This window comes from Protopterus annectens, chromosome 7.part0 (genome assembly GCF_019279795.1).
Source record: "Protopterus annectens isolate FY-2018-M chromosome 7.part0, PAN1.0, whole genome shotgun sequence".
NCBI classification, from domain to species: domain Eukaryota; kingdom Metazoa; phylum Chordata; order Ceratodontiformes; family Protopteridae; genus Protopterus; species Protopterus annectens.
Window position 1 is genome coordinate 225,097,691 of NC_056739.1, and position 23,334 is coordinate 225,121,024.

At 40.2% G+C, this 23,334-nt stretch overlaps 1 protein-coding gene across 1 annotated transcript in view; it reads left to right on the top strand.

Moving 5' to 3' along the window:
• Window positions 1-23,334, top strand: part of TRIM33 (tripartite motif containing 33) — a gene marked incomplete in the record, with an annotated part of 2,559,229 nt that overhangs the window by 2,295,795 nt on the left and 240,100 nt on the right. The window contains 1 exon segment of the mRNA XM_044076157.1: window positions 22,073-22,136. Within this exon segment, the coding sequence (XP_043932092.1) occupies window positions 22,073-22,136 (64 nt within the window).

The window sequence follows — 23,334 nt, forward strand, 5'->3', positions numbered from 1 at the left end:
AGCGGTCCTTCGCTGAAGGTTGAACTTCGAGCTGGAAACTCTGCGTTCGTGAAAATCTACTGCCAATCATTAGCGGACCGGTATTCCGCGAAAGACAACAACATGTTGAAGTCACTGAGTATAAGTTTAGGTGACCCAGCACTGAGCTCATGAGGAAATTGAACGGATTGTATAAAAATTGTTTAAACTGTGTGGTGAGTGAGGTAAAGTATACTGTGTAACAAATTGACTTCTTAGCTGTATGCATTCTTTTTGAGAATACAGAAATGAATTGCAACCATTTGCTCTGCAGGTAATTATCCAAAATGAGCATTTTGTGAGAATAAATGATTCAAAAGAAATGAAACAGAAAATTTCCAATTCTAAATTAAAAATCAAGCAGTTAAGAGCATAATTTCTTAAACTGGATGTAATTCTGTGTATGAGACACCATAAACAGTTGTGTGAAATGGTTAAGACTGGGCAGATTGTGAGGAATTTCTATATGGAAGCTTAAGCATTTAGGAAGAGTGGTGTAACAGGCTTGCAATTATCATCCTTCCCACTTTCTGTTTACAGAAGTCGATTGACGTGCCACTGATTCTGAGTACATGCACTCAACCACAGCAGAAGAGAGGTGTAACACTGCATTATAACCCCCACCACTCTCTGCTGAGAATTCTCTGTGGGTACATTTTATCACAGCGGTGCAAGCAGTGAGAGCCTACTTTGGTAAAACCTATAGTGGGTGGAGGATTGACAGTAAACAGATATGAAAATAGAAGTATTTCACAGTTTCATTTAGAATTTTCTATTAGCAACCCATGAACAAGGAGGAGAACATTAGCCTTCATTTAGTAACCTTCTCTGTAGCCAGCTTGATAGATACAGACATCTTAATACAGTATAATAGTTGTCTCATGTTTACTGACAGCTACATCATCCTTAAAGAATCAAACACAGTATGCAAGAGGTGTGATTACACAATGACACTGGAGGCTAAACTCTTGCATACAAGTGCTCATTAGGTTGTCAAGACCACACACAGCACCCATTTCACTTGGTACACAGCACATGCAGGCCAACTATTGCTAAGGCACGTAAAAGCAATCTTAATAAACAGCAAAGATTACCAGGACCACCTGTTGTCAAAGGTATGCCTCAGCACCCCAAAAGCACTCAGAAAACAGACCACCACACATCCTGCCACTTTCAGTGGAGCCCCAATCAGTAAGCCCCTAAGGCAAGCAAGCACACTTCCTAGAACTCTCATCATGTAGTGATGCCCCTCTAACCAGGCTTAACAAGAAGATAACTGGTGTTTGCTTCTCTGGAGCCGGGATCTGCCAAATCACGCGTGTACTCAAGTCATTACACCACAGGTACCCGTGTGATTCCATCATAGTCCATGTAGGTGCAAAATGACCTGAGATGTACCACCCTGGACTATGTGAAGAGACCTTACAGAGCTTTCAGACTGTCTAAGGCTGGTATGAGCCTGGCACTGAGCAGCTTATTACCATCACCAAGGATAATGCCACAATATGAGCAAAGAATGATTGAGTTCAAGAACCGGCTGTCTTTCTGGCGTCATTCTAAGGGGGGGGGGGTCCAATATTTGTCAGCTGGGAGGACATGGTCAACAGAGAAAGTTGCTTTCCCAAAGATGGTCTGCACCTTTACTTTCTTGGCTTTTGAGTTCTGGCCAAGGCTTTGCCCACCCACCCCCCCCCCCCACAGTGCCAATTTTAGGCAATGCCAAATTGACAGACCTACCAACATAGCAAAATCAACTCAACAGAATCTCAAGGTATTGCTGCTCAATGCCAGGAGCCTAAATAAATAAATATTTCACTCCCACCAACCTCTCCTCATACTGTATCTTTGCAGTTACAGTGGCAGAGAGTTCCCCAGCAGTGTTAAGGTTTCACTGACTTCCACATCAGTAGCTGCACAGACAAGGGCTGAAGGTGGATGTCTTGCTATATGTCAGTAACAAGCATCCCTCAAGGGTGCTCAAACAGGATGACATGCTAGAGGTCCTCCATGTATAGATTGCCATAGATGAAATCCCATGTCATATCTTAGCCAGCTGTAAGTCACACTTCATTTTTCAAGAAGCTCGCAGTGCTTACCAGGACCTACTAGGGACAAGTGCCATCCAGTCTCAGACCCTACTCATGGGCAACTTCAGTTACTTCTCTGTAGATTGGGAATCTTACACTGCCTCAAGTTTACAGGCACAGAGATACCTGGACTTCATAAATACAAACAACATTGACCAAATGGTGAGTATGCATACTAGAAGTTCCAACTTACTGGACCTCATGCTCATAAATTTGGAAAAATGCTGCCTCCCCCCCCCCCCCCCATTGTCTCGGCCTCCCTGTTAAGGTCTGACCATAAAGTTGGTCTCTTTCAAATTCCAAATCAACTCTGTAATCCCATTAAAAGCAATAACAATTATGTCATTTATATTGGAATAGTTCCTGTTAAGTTAGTTTGTCAAAATGCAATAGCCCTCCAAACCCCAAGAACGCACCAACCTATGTTGAATTACTCTCAAACTCTGTACAGCCATGTCGGTGGCTGCAATAGAAGCTTCTTTATCTACCAGAAGTAAGGCCAAAGCTAGACTCAGAAATAAACTGCGATGGTGGCATCCCACATTAAACAGGATACATAAAAGGAAAAAAAATGGCAGAAATTAGGAAAGGTAATTTCAAATGATAAACTCTCTCTCATCAAAGTAAGTAGACAACTAAGATGGCAAATTAGGTGAAGAAAAGCCAACTTTGAGGTTAAAATGCCCCCCAGGTGAAAGTTAACAATATGAACTTCTACAGCTTTGTCAGAAACCATAAGGGCAGCACACTGCAGAGTGCTGAACTGATGGTTTATGGTACTAAATTCACCCAACCTGGCGATATAGCAGGCCTGTTAGCGGACTAATTCAGGTCCAACTTTACCCCCAGCCATCCCCCAATAATAGCCTCAACTATAACCCCTCCAGCTGTAACTAGGGAGCATGTACTGGCTTTATTCATTAAAACCAAGAACATGGCCTCAACAGGCCCTGACAACATCCCAGAATGCCTCCTGACTAGTCTAAAATACGACTTGGGACCCCTGGAGTGATTTAACTGTAGCCTTAAAACAGGCTTTGTGCCTGTGACAGTCATCCTCTTTTATAATGCACCCTGGAAACTGCAGACCCATTAATCTGATTAGTCTTATTTGCAAAGGCATAGAGAGAATTATCTTGGAAATTATCAACAAGGACATAGGCACCTCCAGGCACTGGATCCACCCCAGTGTTGGCTTTGTCAAAGGAAGGTAATGTTTTTCTGAGTCTGGTGGACTCCTTTGATAAGGTTACCAAGGCAATGGATGAGGTGAAAATGATGTGTATAACCTCCCTAGATCTGACTAAGGGATTTGATGCAATATCCCACTCTGGCATTGTCAACGGACTTAAAGAACTAGGTATAAACCTCTTTATAACACATTGGATAGTTAGCTGACTCACTGACAGGTCCCAGCAGGTTAGAATCACTGAGAACACCTCCACAAAGAGGCTGGTCCCAGTGGAGTCCTCCAGGGTTCTGTGCTATAGACCCACTATCTTTGGCATCTTCTCGAATGTGAAAGCCAATGTCAAGGGCCTCTGGTTAACCAAGTTTGCAGATTGCAAACTGGGAGGAGGCATTGAATCCTCCTCAAGATGAGGAATGTCTAATGCAAGCAAACTATTGGTGCCAAAGCCGTGGCTTAAAAACTCAGTACCGAGGAATCCATTATGGTGTGTTTTGGGAAGGCTGACACCCTGGGTAAGTATGTCATTAATAAAACATCCTTAAAAGTTGATTTGCTGGCCAGGGATATGAGAACTTGTGTAGATAATAGCCTAGCCTTCAACTAATACGTGTCCCAAGGTAATAAGAAAATCTTTGTGTTGCCCATCTTGTAAGCAAGGGCATGGCATCTATGTCCAGAGATGTCGTCATACCACTATATTCAAGCCCATCAGAGTGTATAATTCCCCCTTCGATAAGTAACTGACCAGACACCTGCAGCGACTGGAATGCCCACAAAGGTTCCTTACAAAAATCCGGGGAGTAAACACAATTTCCTACACCGATTGCCTCAAAGCCTTGTCTTTGTACTTGGTATCATATTGACTTCTGAGAGGTGATCTTTGCCTAGCATACAAGTCATCCCTGGGCCACATTTTGATGAATCTTTTGCACATCCACAAAACACTTAAATTTTGCTTGCAACATATAGTACAATTTGGAGAGTGTGTGTTTTCTCACCGAATTCCTATTATCTGGAACAAGTTCCCCCATACATGTGAAGCAGAGTTCCTATTTAAAAGCAACTTGGACCAATGGATGGGTAATAGGAAATTCTCCCTGGTCTGGCTTCTGGCTCCTGCTTCTCTGATTGACAGAGGCCGTCTTAAATCACCCTCTGTAAATCAAATATAAATCAATTTGTAGGTCACTTTTGGGTTGCATGGCTAGGTATAAGGGCCCTAGTACACAGTGATTTTTTTTTTATGCAGCTGAGCAGGTGAGTGAATCAGAATTTTGTACAACTCCCAGCTAGACAAATTATTCAGATTAATCAGCAACCTGCTGCAAGTTGGTATCTTCATGAGCAGTCAGTATATTGATGCCTGCAGTTCATTCCCACACCTGAAACAGAAACTGATCAATCCATAAAATGCGAGTCTTGTATGGATTTAAGGTGTATGGCTTTTAACAACACTTCATTGACAGGTCGTCTTTGGAAACACCATCATAAGTTGTTGCTGACAAGTGAGAACTGAAGTTATTGTCCAGCGTAATGTTATGATTCCCAGGTCAGCACTGTGGAACTAATTGTAAACAGTGCCAGAGTTGTTGCAGATGGACCTGCCAATAGTTAGCAAAGCTTTAAAGAGGACCATCTGTTTCCTAGAAAAGCAGATAAAATTATTTCACCTCAGAATGAAGGCAGGCCACCCTAATGAAGGTCTGTCAACTCTGATCAAGGGAGTGAGTCCAGAAATCTCCATTGCCTCTTATTATAGTTTGCATTTTTCTTGATAATTCATTATCTGCATTGTCTTCTGTCCAGTTTGCTGCTAATCTCAGTCTTTCTAGGACCTTATTATTGAGAAATAATCCCCATTTTGATACTTGGGTGCACCACTTCTTAGCACTCACTCAAGATAAAGTCAGCTTGTGTGAGAAGAATGGGAAGCCTCAGATTTGTCTTTTTGTTTTTGCATAGGACTAAATAATGATACATTACTTGGTTTTGGCCTGCTGAAGTCTGTTAACAGCTGGTACACCTAAGTACTGAAAGGGGATTATTTCCCAGTGTTAAGGTCCTAAAGAGATTGAGGTTAGCACTGACTTGGAGATGCACCATTTTGTTGTTTTATGGTTATTGTTGTTTAGCAGCACCCAGTGAGTGTAGTAAGTGGGTAGGTGTATACAGGAGTTAATTCACATTGGATCCCTTTAAGGACACGCTGAAAGGATAGATTCCTGTCCCAGAGACTTCCTATACTCTGGAACAAGCTACCCATCTATATCAAGCAAAGTTCTCCATTAGCACTCTTCAAGAAAAATCTTGATGAGTGGATGGGAAATAGGAAATACACCCCGGGGATCACTTCTGTGTCTCTGCTGGACAGTGGCACAGGAAAATAACTTTCTTGGGTGGCGTAAGCTATGGAACCTTGCTGGCTAGGCTTACGTAGGCCCTTGGGCAGATAGCCTAGTACCTACCTATGAAGCAAGGAACCTGGGGACAAATAAGGCAGAGGGCTAAATTGGGATTTTTTTTTTAAGCAATAACCCTTACCAAAGGAATGTAACAATACACAAACAGGAAATGTAAATAAATACGTTGGTGTCTTTATACAAAATCAGTGCTCTGCAGCTTCATTAAACTAATATATATTGGTTAAAATTATAACATTCATCCACTGTTACTTAGAGGTTAATCAAAGGTCACCTCTGACACCTGCATGTGGGAACTCCAGTATCTCCAATCCATCCTGACCATATACAGGAAGTATGTGTTAGGGTACAACAAAATTCCAACTCAGGATTGTTGAGAGTTTAGGTATTTAGAGCAGTCCCTTCAGCTAAATTATTTTATTTCTAAAAGGAAATGAAATCCAGTTCCAAATCCTCCTTGAAGAGAAAGACTGACTACAGATCATTCCAAGATCAAATCAGTAGTAGTGTAGTAACTCATTGTATGAAGGAGCAACATATGACACTGCTGTGAATAGACCATAGATGCGTAGAAGTTATAAAAAGGACAGAAATACCTTGGTGTTGGGAGGAAAGGTTTTTGCCATTAAGCATTTACCCACTTACTACACTCAGTTGGTGCTGTTTCTGGTTCAGGTCCCCCTCTCATGATTTTCTAATGCCAAAGATTACAGGTAGTCAAATCAAGTGGCAGCTAGGCCAACTGTAATTAGATTTACAAAGCCATAGCAACCCATGCATACAGCCAGTTTTAAGGACTTCACTATTTACTGTAGAATCCTTCAAACCTTGTAAATACCTAAGAAATGTAAAGAAAACCCCAAGTCAAGTAGGTTACAGTTGGTCTATCAAAAGTTCTCCAGCCCCAGTCATAGGATTTAGAGACTCCATGACAAGCAGCATGGATCAGAAGGACATAACAGTACATGTCATGAATTTAGTCTGGAAAGTTGTCACACTGCAGCCAGTAATCATACACTGTAATAAAATGCAGTAAAATAAAAAAGTAGTTTCTTTACAATAGCAGGACATTGGTCACCAATCCAAGACTACAGTACTACAGAAGCAAACCTCAGCAGTGTGACCACCTTGAGTCAAGCAAACATGAATGGAAGTCCGTCATTAAAAACAGTGCATAGATCCCGAGTGGGAGCTCAGAAGACTGGTGATAACTGGTAGCCAGTAAAGTTTAATCAAAGGTCAACAGGGTACTTGGGTTACCAATTCATCTGTCTTTTTCACCAGTTAAGAGTTTAGAGGGTGCAGAAAGCCTTAGGGGAGGCATTAAACTGAACACTGGAATCTAGGAGCTCTGTTGTTTAGCAGCTTATCACCAGTTTTTGTATTTCCATTAGATATCATAGCTCCTAATGGTGTCATGACATTGTTTAACATAATATTAAATGAATGAATTGTTAATTAATGAAAGGTAAAAAGAATATATTGCTGTAAACAAAATTGCCTTATTTTTGTTTGCTGTGAGCCAGAATGAAGGTATTAGTTATTGCTAAATGTATATATTTTCATATTTTTCTAAACTGAGTTTGAGTAGTAAGGGTTATCTTGATAGGTTTGGGTAGGAGCAGAAAAATGTGTGCTGTTCACTGCACTGAAAATGCTGGTTTTTCACATTTATTCAGATAAACAAGTTTTTATATTCATGGTAATAGTGCTAAAGCTGAATTACTTAATTTTTTTTTTTTTTTTGGTTTCCCACTGCTTGACCATCAGCTGCTCATTGTGCCTTTCCTCATCCATTAGTCTGCTCAAATTTCCAGGACTTCCTTACAGCAGTGGATACATGGTTATTGAAGGACATTTTGTCGACACTGGCTACCAGTTCACTAACCACAGGATCAGTTTTCAGGGATGTTTTGTCAGTGTGCTAGTTACAAGGGAGTAATGCTTGTCAACAGATATGATTATGAACTTCTTGGCATTTAATTTTAGTCCATGCTTTCAATAGTAGCTGTGTTTTAGGACAGGTCCTCTTGGAAGGTTTTGGTGCCATCTGGGAAGTTTGATGGCACTGAAGTTGCAGTGATTTGTAAACTTGGTCAGCCACAAACGCTGAGCATTAGCTTTGACCTCCAAGAAGTAAATGCCAAAGAGTGGCCTGACAATTGAATTCTGGGTTACATTGCTAGTTGACTGGTCTTTGGGGGGAGGTATTGCTGCCCAAACTAACTTCCTCGGTTCTGGCTGTGAGCCAGTATCCAAGTTATGTAGGGAGTGACATTTAGCTGAAAAAGTTTATCTGTGATACCGGAGTGTTGGATTGTGTCAGACACCTTTCCAGGGTCTACATATGCTGTGCACACTGCTTTGCCCTCATCAGTTTCTTCGGTAACGTTTTTGAAGAAGCTGAGTACGTTAAGTTTGCAGGACCTGGCCTTAACATATCCAGACTGGGTTTGGTCAAGGGACAGTAATTTGTCTTATATCTTTACTAATTCCATAATGATCCTTTCCATAGCCTTACAGATGAGACTGCTCACTGTTGTGGATCTGTAATTACCTGTGAACATTGAAGCCCCACCTTTTTGCAAGGGAATAATGGTGCTGTCCTCTATTCATCTGGCACAAAGCCTTTTATGAGGTGGATGTTGAATAGCTTTTGTAGGGATTAGGTATGTCTTGTTTCAGTCTGACCAGTAGGCAGTCAGATGTGTTATCTGGCTCCATAGTCATAGTGTTCTTGACCCTTAGATGGCACCTTGAGAACCTGCTCATGGGAATTTTGAGAAAGGGTTTAGTTGTGGATGTGTGATTTTAGAACATTGGAGGGGATATGGGGGAAAACTTTGATCTAAATTTGTCTGCTAGTAGATTGGCTATGTCCTCTGGGTCAGAGTATGACATGACATTTAATATTAGCTTTGTATAGTGCTGGGCACTATTTCTGAGATTTTAACATAATTAAAGAACACTGTGATTATTCACCTTGGTGGCTGTTTTTTTTTTTTTTTTTTTTGCCTCTTGTCTGGCTTTAGTTCATTTGATCAGGGTCCATAGTTCCTTGTTTAGTAATAGTGTTTTTGGCATTTTGCAAGTTATTTATTTTTTCATGGTGAGTTTTTTCTTTTGTTATTGAGCTTTGTTGCATGCGAGTCCCCACCATAGGGGTTTATTTTTGAAATTTGCATTGTGTTTATTTGTGAAGGGAGCAGATGGTTCTGTGCAGCTATTTGTATGTGTATTTGGCCATGAAAGATTCTGAATACGTAGCTGGGTAATCAGGATGGAAGAGGATTTTGAATGTAGCAGGGATATCTACTAGTTTTAGTAGATTAGCTTTCGCATAATTTCGGAATACTGAGGAACTGATAGATGCTTTAGGTTTCAGTCTTAAGGTGAGTGCGATTGATTAATGGTCTCATTATATCAGGGAGGAAGTTATAATTGGTGGGCTGCAATGCTGCCCCATATCATCTCATCTGAAATGGTGCACACTCAGGTGTAGCATCCCAGTAGCACTGCAGTGTCAGTAATCGGAAAGTAATCCAGGCACCTAGTCTGGAAATGTAGCTCACAGCATTGTTATTATTGGGGGCTATCTGTTAAGATACTGATACATGAATCTGAGGATGTATTTAAGCTAGTGGAGGTGCAGATTTCTGTAACTACTACAGGCAGATGCATAGCATAGATCTTAGCAACTGTTAAACTGTAACGGGATAGCGAAAGACTGTTAGTAAATGCATCTGTACTGGATACTGTGTCTAAGTACTAGAAGAAAACCAATAAATCAAAAAGGCATTATAGGAACAAGGTAGGTTGGAATACACATTGTGACAGCTAGCTCCTGCATTATTATTTAGCCAGAAGTAGCATACTAATGTTTTAGTGACATGCCTGCACAGTTGTTTGCACACACGGAGTAGATTCATAGGTTGGTACTAGGCTATCAGCCCTAGGGCTTATACAAGCCTAGCCATAACAATTCCCTGGCTATTTCGTTCCACACTATTTACTTCCCTGTACCCCTGTCTGGCAAGGGCGATTGACGTGATCCCCAGGGTGAATTTCCTTTCTCCCATCCAATCATCAAGGTTCCTTTTGTAGAGGGCCAAGGAGGTGCTCTGCTTGACATGTATTGTCAGTCTATTCCAGAGTCTGGGGGTCAGGAACCTAACTCTCCAGCATGTTTTGTTTATTGTGATGACAAGGTTTAGATCCCTGGAGTGTGTGGCTCTGAGGGATTGGGATTTTTTTTTTAAGTGTAGCATGTCCAACAGCTCTGGGTTTGACATGGCCTTGTATGTTAAGCAGAGATCGCCTCTGAGTAGACGATATGTGACAGAGTATAGCTGGAGTTTTTTTAAGGAGGTCAGCATAGGGCATCTGCTTTAGGCCTGTGATTCTTTTAGTGAGGTATTTCTGCAGCCTTTCCAGTTGTTGCAGATGTTTTGAGAGGTACATACCAAATGGGGCATTGTATTCTATAATGGGTCTAATGAGGGATGAGTACAGTGGGACAATGACCTCCTTTTTTCTGGATGAAAAGCCCTTAGTGATGAGGTGTGCCACATAGAAGGATTTCCTGACTGTTGTGGCGATGTGGTTATTGAAGGTGAGACCACTATCCACCTGTGTCCCTAAGTCTCTTATCACACTTTCGGTGTTTACTGTACTGCCACCTGTGTGTAATTCACAGGTACATGTTTTTTCCCAAAGGGGATAACTGTACATTTCTTGGCACTGAGCTTGAGCCCATGGCTCTGGCACCAAGCATTTGTTTCTATAAGGCCATTTTGTAGTGTATCCACATCATTTGGGGATTTAATAATGGCACCCAGTTTGCAGTCATCTGCGAACTTTGTTAGCCAGAGTCCCTTAGTGTTGGCCTGTACTTCAGAGAAGTAGATGCCAAACAAGAGCAGTCCCAGGACTGAACCCTGAGGTACTCCACTTGTCTGGAGCTGGATTTGGAGTCAGCTACTTTTACAGTGTGGGTTCTGTCAGTAAGCCAGTTGGCAACCCATCGAGTGACATAGGGATCAATGCCCAGCTTAGTACGTTTATCTATGATTCCAGAGTGGGGGGTGGTGTCAAAGGCCTTGACGAGGTCCAGATAGGCTGTGTGGACTGCCTTACCCTCATCCACTGCTCTGGAGACTGATTCGAAGAAGGCAATCAGGTTCAGGAGACAAGATCGGCCCTTCACAAACCCAAACTCGGTGGGGTCCAGTGTTTGAAGGTTGCCAATATCTTTGTTTATAAGTTCCATGGTAATACGTTCCATGGTCTTGCAGATCAGGCTCGTCAGACTGATGGGGGCGGTAGCCCCCCGGGATCAAAGGTGGAATCCCCCCTTGTGGAGTGGGATAACTGTTACTGTGCACCACTCAGTGGGCATGAAGCCTGAGGTGAGAGTATGATTAAACATGACACTTGGGTGAGGTGCCAGTTCATTTTGTAGTTCATGTAGTACACAGCCCAGGATGTCATCTGGTCTCATGGATGCTGTATTCTTAGCTTTGGAGAGTGCATTTTTTTACCTGTGTGGCCGTTAATACCGGAATTTGGCAATCTTCCGGTATTGAGATGGGCCGTTTAGGGGGTGGGGGGGTGAAATTGACACTGAATCAATCTGCCAGGATATTGACAATATCCTTGGGATCAGTATATTTAATGCCATTATGTTGTAGCTCGGAGCGGATCTTTGCATTGCCATTTAGATTCTTGACAGTTATAGAATGCCTTGTGGTTGTCTTTGGAATCTTTGGCAGTTTTATTTTCGTTACTAGCTTTGGAGGATTTTACGAGGGATCTCAGCTTTTTACTGAGGCTGGTAAGGGAATGTTTTGCATCGTGGGATTTTCCTCTTTTCTGCAACAATTTCTTTCTTTTGTTGTAAAGTTTGTTTATGGCAGGAGACCACCAGATTGGCTTCCTTTTTTTGGCGGAGAGGATCTTGGTTCTATTTGGGATGGCATGACTCATGCATGAGTGAGTGTGCTCATATAGTGCCTTTGTGTAGGACTCTGCAGTCGAGCTTTCTGACTTGAGTAGCATGAAGTTGACTTTGGAGAAATTTTTTATGGAGGTTTTCTTACTTGGGGAGTGGGGGTGGGATGTGGATGTTTAGGGTGATTAGCTTATGGTCTGACCTGACCAAAGGGGGGGGGTGACCATAGGTGTGGAGCATCGATTTCCCATGTTGGTAATTACCAGGTCTAGGATATTGGAGCCCTTGGTGGGACTATGGATTAGTTGATCCAGGGCATTGGAATTTATGAATTCCAAGAACCATTGGGCAAAGGTATTGGCACACGAGTAGTTTTCCCAGTTAATGGCAGGGTAGTTGAAATCACCCAGTATTACAGTGTTTGGTTGTATCTTAATATTTTCCAGTATGTTTAGAAAGGTGTAGTGAGAATCTTGGGGCATGGTGGGGATCTTTAGCAATCTACAATTTGGATTGCTGTCTTACTAGTTTTAGGTGCACCTGGAGAATTTCAGACGCATTGCGTTGGGCAACTAGCCTGGTGGTGTGAATATGGACACTCCTCCACCTTTAGTGTTTTGATCCTGGTTTGGTGGCCGAAAAGTGTGGTAAGAGTTGTAGCCTGGTATTGCAGGGGTGCTCCCTGGAGCCTTGAACCAGGTCTCCGTTACTGCACAGATATCTGTCTTTTCCATTTTTTGGAGTGCCTCGAGAGTGTGCATTTTGAGGTTTAGACTTCTAGCATTGAGTAGCATTACCTTCAGATTTTGCATGTTTGTACCTGTTACGGTGGTGGTTTTGTCCTTTGAACTTTGCCTAAAAAAGGCACTATAGGGGTGGCAAGAGCCTTGGCCAGTAACCAGAATCCCAGGGGAGACAGATGCAGACCATCTCTGGCAAAGCATCGTGGTCTGTCGATCATGTCATCCCAGGCAGACAGATACTGGATCCCCTATGAATGACACCAGAAGCTTAGCCAATTGTTGAAGTCAATCATTTTGTCCTTATATTGTGGTATAATTGTGGGCGAAGGCAGGATGCTACTCAGGGCTAGGGTCATACCTGCCTGAGCGACATGATCCGAGACCTGTTCCATGTCTCTTTTCATGTAGTCCAGGGAGGTACTTCTCAAGTCATTCACTCCAACATGGACAGTGACAGAGTCATATTTGTACTTGTTGTGGAGTGACGTGAATGCATGCATTATGTGGCAGATCCTGGCACCTGACAGGCAACTGACTGTAATTTTCTCCTTGTTCAGCCTGGTGAGTGGGACATCAGTGTGCCTGACTATAAAGTCACCTATGACTAAAGTGTTGGGTACGTTGTCTTGCCTTAGGGGCTGTTGCTGTGTTTGGTTGTATCACTGGTGTTGTGAGCTATGTGACACTTTGGTTGTGATTGGTGTTTGTTTGCGTTTCAGCTTCAGAGGTCCTTGTTGCTTGGGCAGGTTATAGTTAAGTGCCTCAGCATATGTGGATTTAGTGTCACTATCAGTGGGTGTTGGTGGTGTGAGTTTAGAAGGGCTGTGTGTTGCTTGAGGTGTAGTTCGGGTTATATTAGATCACCGAATGCTTAGGTAAGTGAACGGTGATTAATCGACCCCATGTAAGCAAAAGCTTACAAAACCGAACTGTCAGAACAGCAGTTTTTTTCCAAGGGAAAAAAATCGCTGTTCCAACAAATTAAAAAAAAAAAAAAAAAGCACATTGAAACATGAGATTAAGTGGGGGGGGGGCTTCACCCCACCTCCCACTTATATATACCAACTCCAAGACCGCACTACAGTGCCGAAAATGGCAAAGTACCAAATTGGTCAAGCGAATTCTTTCCCCAGGAAAAGAATTCGCTTACATGCCGCTTAGATATTTTGCAGTTTAGGATTTGTCAGATCGACCAAGACGCATTTGAAAACATGTCTAGCACAATCTTGAGTTTAGAGAGCTTTGCTTCCAGTTTGGCTTTGTAAGTGCATCTCTCACAGGTTGTAGTGTTGGGTGGTAGGAGGAGAGAGTTGTCTGTACGTCAGGCAGTTGCTACATTGCCCCAGTTTGCCCAGATTCACCAGGTGGACAGGAGAAATCACCGGAAGCTGACCCTTGGACCTGCCTGGTTTGGTACTTTTTTTGAAAAGTACAGGAGCTGTTTTCCCTTCCCTTAGCTAGGTACTTTGCAATTATAAGCTGTTTAGTGCCTATGATTAATTTCTCCTTAATTATAAGTATTTTTTCTATAAATAATGAGAGTTGAGTGCTTGCATCAGTTTAAGGCTTCCTAGGGCTTTCCAGTAGGTATTAGAGCAAGTGCTAGTCACAGGGATGCTTAAGGGTAAGATGAAAAAATTGGTTTATCCTAAACACTGCAGTGTGCAGTAGAGAATGTAGATGTGAAAGTAGGTAACTTAAGTTTTACCTGTCTAAAAAGTTAAGTTTTAGTGGGGAGTCACTATTTTTAAAACAGCAAGATAGATTGAAAGGGTGTGATCACTTTTGAATTCTGGTACTTTGGAATACAGTAGGATGGCCAATACATTTAAATAGTTGAAGGGGAGTGATTTCACAAAATTATAATTTTCTGCTTACTCACCCAAGCCAGTGAAAGCAGAGAGGAAGTGAGATATATGGTCAAATTAACGTAAGAGGCACAGACAAGGAACAGGATACGCCAACTTCTCAGGAAGGATGCTGCTACAAGAATCCACTAAAAGCTGTTTATTTAACTTCAGATAGCAAGTAAAAAACGTATAATACCACCAATACTGTTAAACACTACAGAGCAGCAACACTACTGAGTGCTTTTCGTTCTAAAAATGCTAGAACTTCATCAGACAACAACCAGCATTAAAACAAGCTTATTTATAAAGCTGATACATAGCAAATTGATTAATTAGCACCAATTTAAACTGCAGTTAAACACCATAGTTAAAATTCCCTAACTACAACCTATAATAAAAAACTGTCTCCTGTGTTTAAATACAAGAAAATATCCTGTTAATAATGTCTGTTTTAAACAAATAAAACACATTGGAATTCCTTTTAAAATAAGTAAATTGAATTCTACATAATCATACATTCTAAAAGGTGTTGTTAATATTCTGAATAACCCCAAATATTACAAAATAGTACCAGACTAGCAATCCTATAATTATTACTATGTTACCTAACACTTCCCTTTACATTAAATATATTTTTTAAATAAATGCATAGGTACTTCTATCTATTGATGTGTTGGGTAACTACCTCAGTAAGTTCTTCAGTTTTAAAATACAAGCAATTGAACAAGCTTCGTTTATTCCTGGCTCCCTACATGCTGCTAACCTTAATTGCCATGCTAACTCTTTTTTCTCTAACTCTAGTTTCAAAAAAAGTTCATTAACAAATTTGTTTTCTTCTCTATACTTGGCAATACTATCTATAACCATAAATGTAAAAGAATGTCCAGTGTTGGTGTCACAATGTCTAGCCAATGCATTGGAATCTTTTTTCTTTTTTATTATTGCATAGACATGTTCATAAATTCTGTCCTTTAGGCGGCTGCCCGTTTTGCCTACATAGAATGTCGGACATTGCTTGCATTGAGCTAGGTAAACTACCCTTTAGATGTACATGAAAAGGATCCCTTGACCTCATAGCTCACTGACCTGATGGTGAATGAATTTGATGTGTCTATTACTTTACAGTGTTTACAAGCACCACATTTTTCCGTCCCTCTATTTACCTTCCCTTTTGTATTATATGATTTTGTTTCAAGTAGTTGCTTTAAATTTCTGCCTTTTATATGTTATTACTGGGTCAAAGTTTAGAATACTGGAGATACTTTTGTCTATTGATAAGTAACTCCAGTACTTTCTCACTATCTTGCCTATGGTTTGTGCTTCTGGACAGTATGTAAAAGTAAATGCTATTCTAAAAGCATTTAGATTATAGGTTTCCCTAGTTGAACTAGTCAGTTGTTGACTGACATTTAGGTTAGACTGCGGACTTACTTCTACCCTGTCAATATCCATAATTAATTCATTATTAGTTTGTAGGGGCAGCAAAGGGTTGTAAAACCCTGTTTTCCTTTTCTCCCTGACTTCCTGAAATATGTTGTTTAAAAATGTTTCAGGGTACTCCCTTCTCTGGAACATCTGATATAACAGTTTACATTCGTCTTCAAAATCCTCCTGTAATGTTGTCATCCTTGCCGCCCTCACAAGTTGGCCTTTGACCACTGCCTTTTTCTGATGGAGGGGGTGCATACTAGTAAAGTGCAAGAAGTTGTTTGAATAAGTTACCTTCCTAAATATTTTAGATACATATGATGACCTATACTTCCTTAAGTCCACATCTAAAAAAATTAGTCCTACTTGTCTGAAAGTTGGAGGTAAAGGCCAAAAACGAAGTGGTTGTATTTAAAAATTTCACAAAGTTTTCAGCCTCGTTTCTGTTCCCTTTGAACAAGATAAAGATGTCGTCAAGGAACCTTCTATACAGCTGTATTTGTTTAAACCAATCACTCTTGAAAATACAGTTGGTCTCCCAATGGGCTAGTGCCAGGTTTGCAAAACTTGACCCCACAGGTGATCCCATTGCAACTCCAATTTTCTCTACAAACAGCCTGTCTTCGAAGGCCACAAAGTTGTTTTTTAAAATAACATCCAGAAGTTGTTCTATCAATAGAGCTTCATTAGTATTTGCACCTTTTGAGCTGATATAATCTACTACCCATTCAATTCCCAATTCATGGGGTATACAGGAGTAAAGGTTTACAATATCTACTGTTAAAAAGTTGGTACTCTCATCAAATTCTAGGTTTTCAAGTTGATCAAGTAAGGCCCACGAATCTTTTAAAATTTGAACTTCCAAGTTAACATATTTTTTCAATAGGTTGTCCACTAATTTAGCACAAGCATATGTTATGGACTGCCTCGCATCTACTAAGGCCCTAAATGGAGGGTTGGTCATACTCTTGTGTAACTTTGGAATTCCAAAAATCTTAGGGATTTTTGGTGCTAACATTGACAAGTAAGTATGTTGCTCTAAGGTGATAAGGCCATCAGTAAAAAGGTCACTGATGTACATCTTAATTTTACTGTATGCTTGATTTAGTTCATTTCTACTGATAGGGGCATATGTTTCGCTCTCTAGAAGTTTGAACATAGTGTTAGAATAGTCGTGTTTATAAAACACTACCAAACCCCCTCCCTTGTCAGGCTTCATGAATCTAAGTGACAAGTTCCTTAACAGTTCTATAAGGTTTTCTCTTCAACAGATACATTAGGTAAATTTTGGTTAGTGTGCTTTAACATATCCCTGAATTCATTTTCACATAAAAACTCAAACATATTCAGGGTATTATTCTGTGGTGGGTTGAAGGTACTGGCCACCCTTAAATTGTTTTCAATTGCAGAGTTCCTTCCAAACATTATGTTCAAATTCAGTTTACGTAAAAATAACTTAGTCAATTAATAACTCTACAATATCACATTTTCTTGAGGGGACAAATGTCAAGCCCTTAGCAAACAAGTCAATCAAAACTTGATCAATCTTACAGTCAGTGAAATTATATACAGAAAAGTCCTCTCCACTATTTTTCAAAATTTCACGTAATTCAGTTTCGTTCAATTGAAGTTGTTGCTGTTGCTCCGGGTATTGTACCGGCGACTCATCCCCTGCCCGCGTTTCGGTGGCCAGTTGCCCCCCCTCCCCCGTTGAAAGTTTTTTTGGGGTGCTTGATTATGACTGCCATTATTGTCTGTCAAATATATTTGATTTGGTACTTCAAAATTGAAGTCTCCTTCTATGAGGTCACTCTCATTTGAACACCCAGGATTTTCTAGTTCTGTTGTTGGTTCCAAATTTTTGAAGGTATTTCCATTGTAATTCTGGCCTCCTTGGTTCCTCCCCATTGTTGGAATGCCAGAAAATTTCTTTTTATTGTCCCTTTCCTGGGGCAGTACAGGTTTTGGAATAATTATAGGATTGCTAGTCTGGTACTGTTTTGTAATATTTGGGGTTATTCAGAATATTAACAACACCTTTTAGAATGTATGATTATGTAGAATTCAATTTACTTATTTTAAAAGGAATTCCGATGTGTTTTATTTGTTTAAAACAGACATTATTAACAGGATATTTTCTTGTATTTAAACACAGGACACAGTTTTTTATTATAGGTTGTAGTTAGGGAATTTTAACTATGGTGTTTAACTGCAGTTTTAATTGGTGCTAATTAATCAATTTGCTATGTATCAGCTTTATAAATAAGCTTGTTTTAATGCTGGTTGTTGTCTGATGAAGTTCTAGCATTTTTAGAACGAAAAGCACTCAGTAGTGTTGCTGCTCTGTAGTGTTTAACAGTATTGGTGGTATTATACGTTTTTTACTTGCTATCTGAAGTTAAATAAACAGCTTTTACTGGATTCTTGTAGCAGCATCCTTCCTGAGAAGTTGGCGTATCCTGTTCCTTGTCTGTGGTTTGGATTACTTCTTGGTTCAATTAACGTAAGAGGCAGGCAACTAGAAAGACAGTGGTATTTAAGAACAGAATAGTAACAGGGTCGGCGGGTGGGTTTCTGCCTGACTCTCAAGAGACAGAGCTGGTCTCTTTTGAAGTTTTAATATGCAGTTAAAAGCAGAATACAAGTGAAACACATGGTAAAGAAAACAAATCACAGTATTTAAAATATAAAAAGACAATAAACTAATACAAAATACAACAAATAAAAAGCAAACTAACCTTTCCTTCACAGCAAAGTGTAGCAGAGTCTGGGTGAGCCATTCTAGTAAAGATGGTTTTAGATGGGGCAGGAAGGAAACGATAAAACTGATGTCGGGTAATGGTTTGTGTCACTTGTTGCAAAGTCTTGTGTACCTAAAAGTTTTCTCAGTCTTGTATCTCAAGTTTTGATTTTGTGGTAAATCACAAAGGATTGCAGTCAGTCGACAATGCCCGACATTAGAGTTACATGCTTATTCTTCAGAAAGTGCATGTTGGTACAAAACCTGTTCTGGTAACTTTCTAAATGAGTTTGAGTTGCATTACAAAATGTCCCCGATTATGGGCATTTGTCCATCACTATTTTTGTCTTTGCCCCTGATTCTTAAGTGAAGATGCTGAGGTACGGGTGGTGCAGATATGCTAGTATTTAGAGTACGCAAGTTTGCCATTGGCACTTTGTATTTAGTTGTTTTTTTTTTAAATTACTTGTTTTAGCTGGTAAAGGTGGTTACCCAGGTTTATAATTGTATTCCTTGCTTGGTCCAAGGACATTCTGGTTGAGTGATGGCTGCTTAGTATTTATTATCCATATGTGATCTGTGCTCTGCAAATTTGCATTGGGTGATGGGTTATTTCTTAAGCTTACTTGGAGATATTTAATGTAGATATTCACTGCAGGCATAATTCTACAGGATAAAGGTTTGTTCATTTACTAGTGAGATTTCTAATGTTCAGGCATGCATTTTGATGAGTCCCTTCCTGATTTGGGAAGGTCCTGGTTCATAGGTAGGTACTAGGCTATCGGCCCTAGGGCCCATACAAGCCTAGCCAAATAATGTACCCTGGCTTTCGCCACCCAAGAAAATTATTTTCCTGTGCCCCTGTCGAGCAGAGCCACAGAAGTGATCCCCGGGGTGAATTTCCCATTTCCCATCCAGTCATCAAGGTTTTTCATGAAGAGTGCTAATGAAGTAATGGTTGCACCACATTACTTGAGGCCAGTTAAGTTTAGTCTTTCTAATGCCTTTCAGCCTGCTTAATATGATGCGACATTAATGCGTGAGAGAACTGCATTTGTCCTGCCATCATAGTTTGAGTTTTTGTTTGTCCCATGTACTGCTGCATTTTTACTTAAGGTAACTGTGCCAGCAGATTCTTTCCTACTTTGTAACTTATACCAGACAGCTTTTTTAGAAGCTGTTTTACTGTACTCGCAAGTTTGTTAATCCCTGCTCTGATAGAGTTGTGCATCTCTCAAATTCATGTGCTTCTTAGGAAGATATAGACCAGTGTATTCACAGAGTCAGCAGTCCTGTGCTGCTTTATGAACTTAAGAACATGTGTCTCAGTCTTCCGTATTCCACTGACTACAAGACTTGGGTTCCGAAGGCTTGGTACAATGGTCCCTGCATACACATTGTCAGTCAGATGATTTTTCCATAACTGCATTTAGGGATAGGGATCAAATATATATATATTTCACTTTACTGAAGTTGTAGGGAAACACTGAAGCCAGCAAAGGAGGTGCTCAAATGATCTCTCAGTCCAAATTATGGTTATGGTTTGGTGTAACCATCTTAAAACTTTTGAATTTCTGTGTACTCTTCTTTGCCCCTTTTTCAGTGTCTTGAAGAACAGAGCTGCATGGACCCAATCCCATATGTTACTGATTGGCTTTCTGAACTAGGATATGTGCATTACCCTTCTTCTGACAGAGGTGAATCACTTTTGTTAATGAATTAGAGTGAAAAAGTCCACTGTCATTTGTAAGCTTTGTTTCCAAGAATCTCTGTAATACATTTTTCAGGTTACCCATCAGATCTTAAAGATTTTAACCATAATCATTTCTTCCTAAGAAAATGAAGATTTGACTCGCTGGTTTCACAGGGTTTCTGTTCTAGTAGTGCATTGATTTTGAGTTGTATTTCATCCTGGTCAGACTTTGTGTATGGGTTAACAGTATTTTTTCTCTATCCCACAATTTCTGAGAATTACTTCTGTGCTTAATCAGTTAGAAAATGTTTGTTTCTTTTTGCAGCTCGTTCTCCTGGCTGACTCTTGGTCACTTTTTGATTCGTTTTTCTTTCTTTTCAGTCTTGGAACATTTTCTTGTTGCAGTATTTGTCAGTTGCCCTTTGCATTGGGTTTGTCATAGATTACTGAGGTAATGACCCAAAGGGGCCTTTCTAAGTGTAGCTAAGTTTCCCAAAATAATGATGTCCTCTATCCAAATAGGACATTGAAGGCCAGGCATTTATAAGCTACCTCTCTCCGTAAGACATGGGTTCCAGGCCCAATGTAAATTTCCTATTCCTCATCCACTGGTGTAGGTTGAGCTTAAACTGGGTAATAGATAGACTGAGCTTCATGTGGATAGGAAGCCTGTTCAGTAGTAGGGGCAGTCTCTGGGACACAAGTGTTGTTTCCAGCATCTTCTGTTTAAGTCACAGACAAAGTTTTGGTCCTTAGACCATGTGTTTGGAGTACTGTGTGACTTATGAATATGCAGGAGATTTATAAGTGTGGAGTTTGGGAGGTGCCTTGTAAGCCAGGCATAGATCACCCCTCAGAAATCCATAGGAGACTGAGACTGGAAAAGGGCTTTAAGGCGCTTTACATGTAAGGCAAGTTTGTTTGTTACATCTTTTATTCTTTTTATATGGAACATCTCAGATCACTCTAGTTGCTGCATATGCCTTGTCAGGTAATTACTGAAGGAAGCATTGTACTCAGATTGATTGGGCTGAGTACAGTAGGATAATGACCTCTTTGGACCTAGATACCATGCCCTTACAAGATGCGCAACATAAAAGGATATCCTCACCCCTGCAGACGCATGGTGTTTGAAGTTAAGGCTACTGTTTACGTGTATACCCAGGTCCCTGACCACTGGGTCGACTCTTAGGGGCATATTATCATCATGGTAATTAGTTGGGATGGTTTACTTCATAAAGGGTAGAGTTATGCATTTCTGTTGACATTGAATGCTTATCATCCTGTTGCATTTATTCTGTCTTCAGCAGAATAATTTTCTTGTGCTGTCCTTCAGATCATTTGCAGTGCCTTTTTCCTTGGCGACGGTCTCACACCCCACCCCAGAAACAGAAGTGATATGCAGGAGACCAAAATTTAATTGCTGGCAGTGTCATGCTTTGTGCCAGACTCTGTGCTGTGTGTTAATGATAAAATATAGTTTAGGATTGCCATACCTTTTTGAGTATATATAGGAATTCCAGGAACTGCATCAGGTACTTAATTTCTTTATTGTACTGGTTTTATATTAAAATGTTTTTGAGAATGTCTCATTGGATTTCATTGCGTCTTTGGTGTCATGCAGATGCCTACCTATCAAAGAATGTAACCTGAATGAACTGAAATATAACAGTACCTAGTTGGTCTTTCATTTAGATATCTCAGTTTATGTAATGTATCATCATTTGGTTTGCTTAATTACTGTGAATTTTTCCAATATATAATTTAACTGCCATGATGTAGAGAATGAATGCATTGTATCATTTCCTTGTAATTTCTAATATTCATTAGATCTATTTTGCCTGTTTGGTTTACAAATATTAATGCCATGTCCTCAGAGGATGCTTGCTTTAAGTTTGGCACATTATCCGTATCATCTGTGTAGTTAATATATTCATTTAAATTTCACCAGGCTTGTCCAACTCCCATACACCAGTCAGACCTCCAAGTACTTCGAGCACAGGTAGTAGGGGCAGGTAAGTGAGCCATAGTCTGTCTTGTTAAATGGATTTTTGCATTACAGGTCTACTGTTTAACTGTTAGTGTTTTATCACTGCGTATATAGGCAGTGTGCTCACCAGTTTGCTTGTAGGATCTGGGAATACCTGTACTGAACTACAACTTTTTGTTTAAGTTACTGTTGGGTGCACAGGAGTCCACAGCGAAGATGCTGAGTTTTCTTTTTGTAATTGCATACTTTCACAAGGCAGTGGAGCTTGTCAGATGTAGATTAGAATTTTAATATAGATGCATAGAAAAGGAATTCTAGGCCTTTCCAAGATGTTTGTTTATAACTTTGGGGAAGCTGGTTTGAGAGTATTACTTTTTGGGAAATGTCAGATAGGTAGGAAAGGGACAGACAGTGTTTATTATAAAAGAGAATGTGAGGTAAAATTAATATTTAAAGTTCAGAAAACCACAGAGGCAAAATGAAGTAAGCTAAGGGAGTCTGTTTTGTTATTGCAGATGAGGTCAAAGTGTACAAGACAAGTTTTCATATGGATTAGGAAAGGAAAAAATATTATGGTAGGTGTCTAAACTGGAAATACATTGCCGTTCTTGTTCAATTTGTTTTCATTGTGGAAACATAAAGTTCTTGCCTCATCTGTAGCTTGCTTTCCAAATTGGCAGTTGGTAGACAAGACATTATTAACTGCTGAAGATGTAGGAAGGGCTGGCTGACATGAAATTTAAAGAAATGTGATTGTGTTTGAGACTACCTAAGGAAGTACCAGTGTTCTTTTTCATTGGCTTAGCAGGGATAGGTAGAATTCTGTGTGACGTAAGGATAGCATTGATGTTTTGCAGTGCATGCATATGTTGTGGGCATACCTCTTAGCTGCCCAGAATTTTGCAGAATGTCAACATTTTTGCCTCATATTTTTGGTTTGTTTCTCAAAAAAAAAAATTTTTCTGGGAAATTGTTGAGGATTGGAGTCACTAAATTATCAGACATTTGAGTTTCAGACTTCATGTGCTTCAGAAAATAAATTTTAATGCAAAACCTGTTATTTTGTCAACTTTGTAAGTTTGTAAGCGCAGTACCTAGTCTGTCCATGATTGTGGGCCTGTGTCCAAAATTCTTATGCTAAGAAGTTAGGAGGTATGGTTGTTAGGCACGGAAGTGCAGCCTAAGGTACTAATAGATGTTTAACAGCTGCTGAATTTAACTGT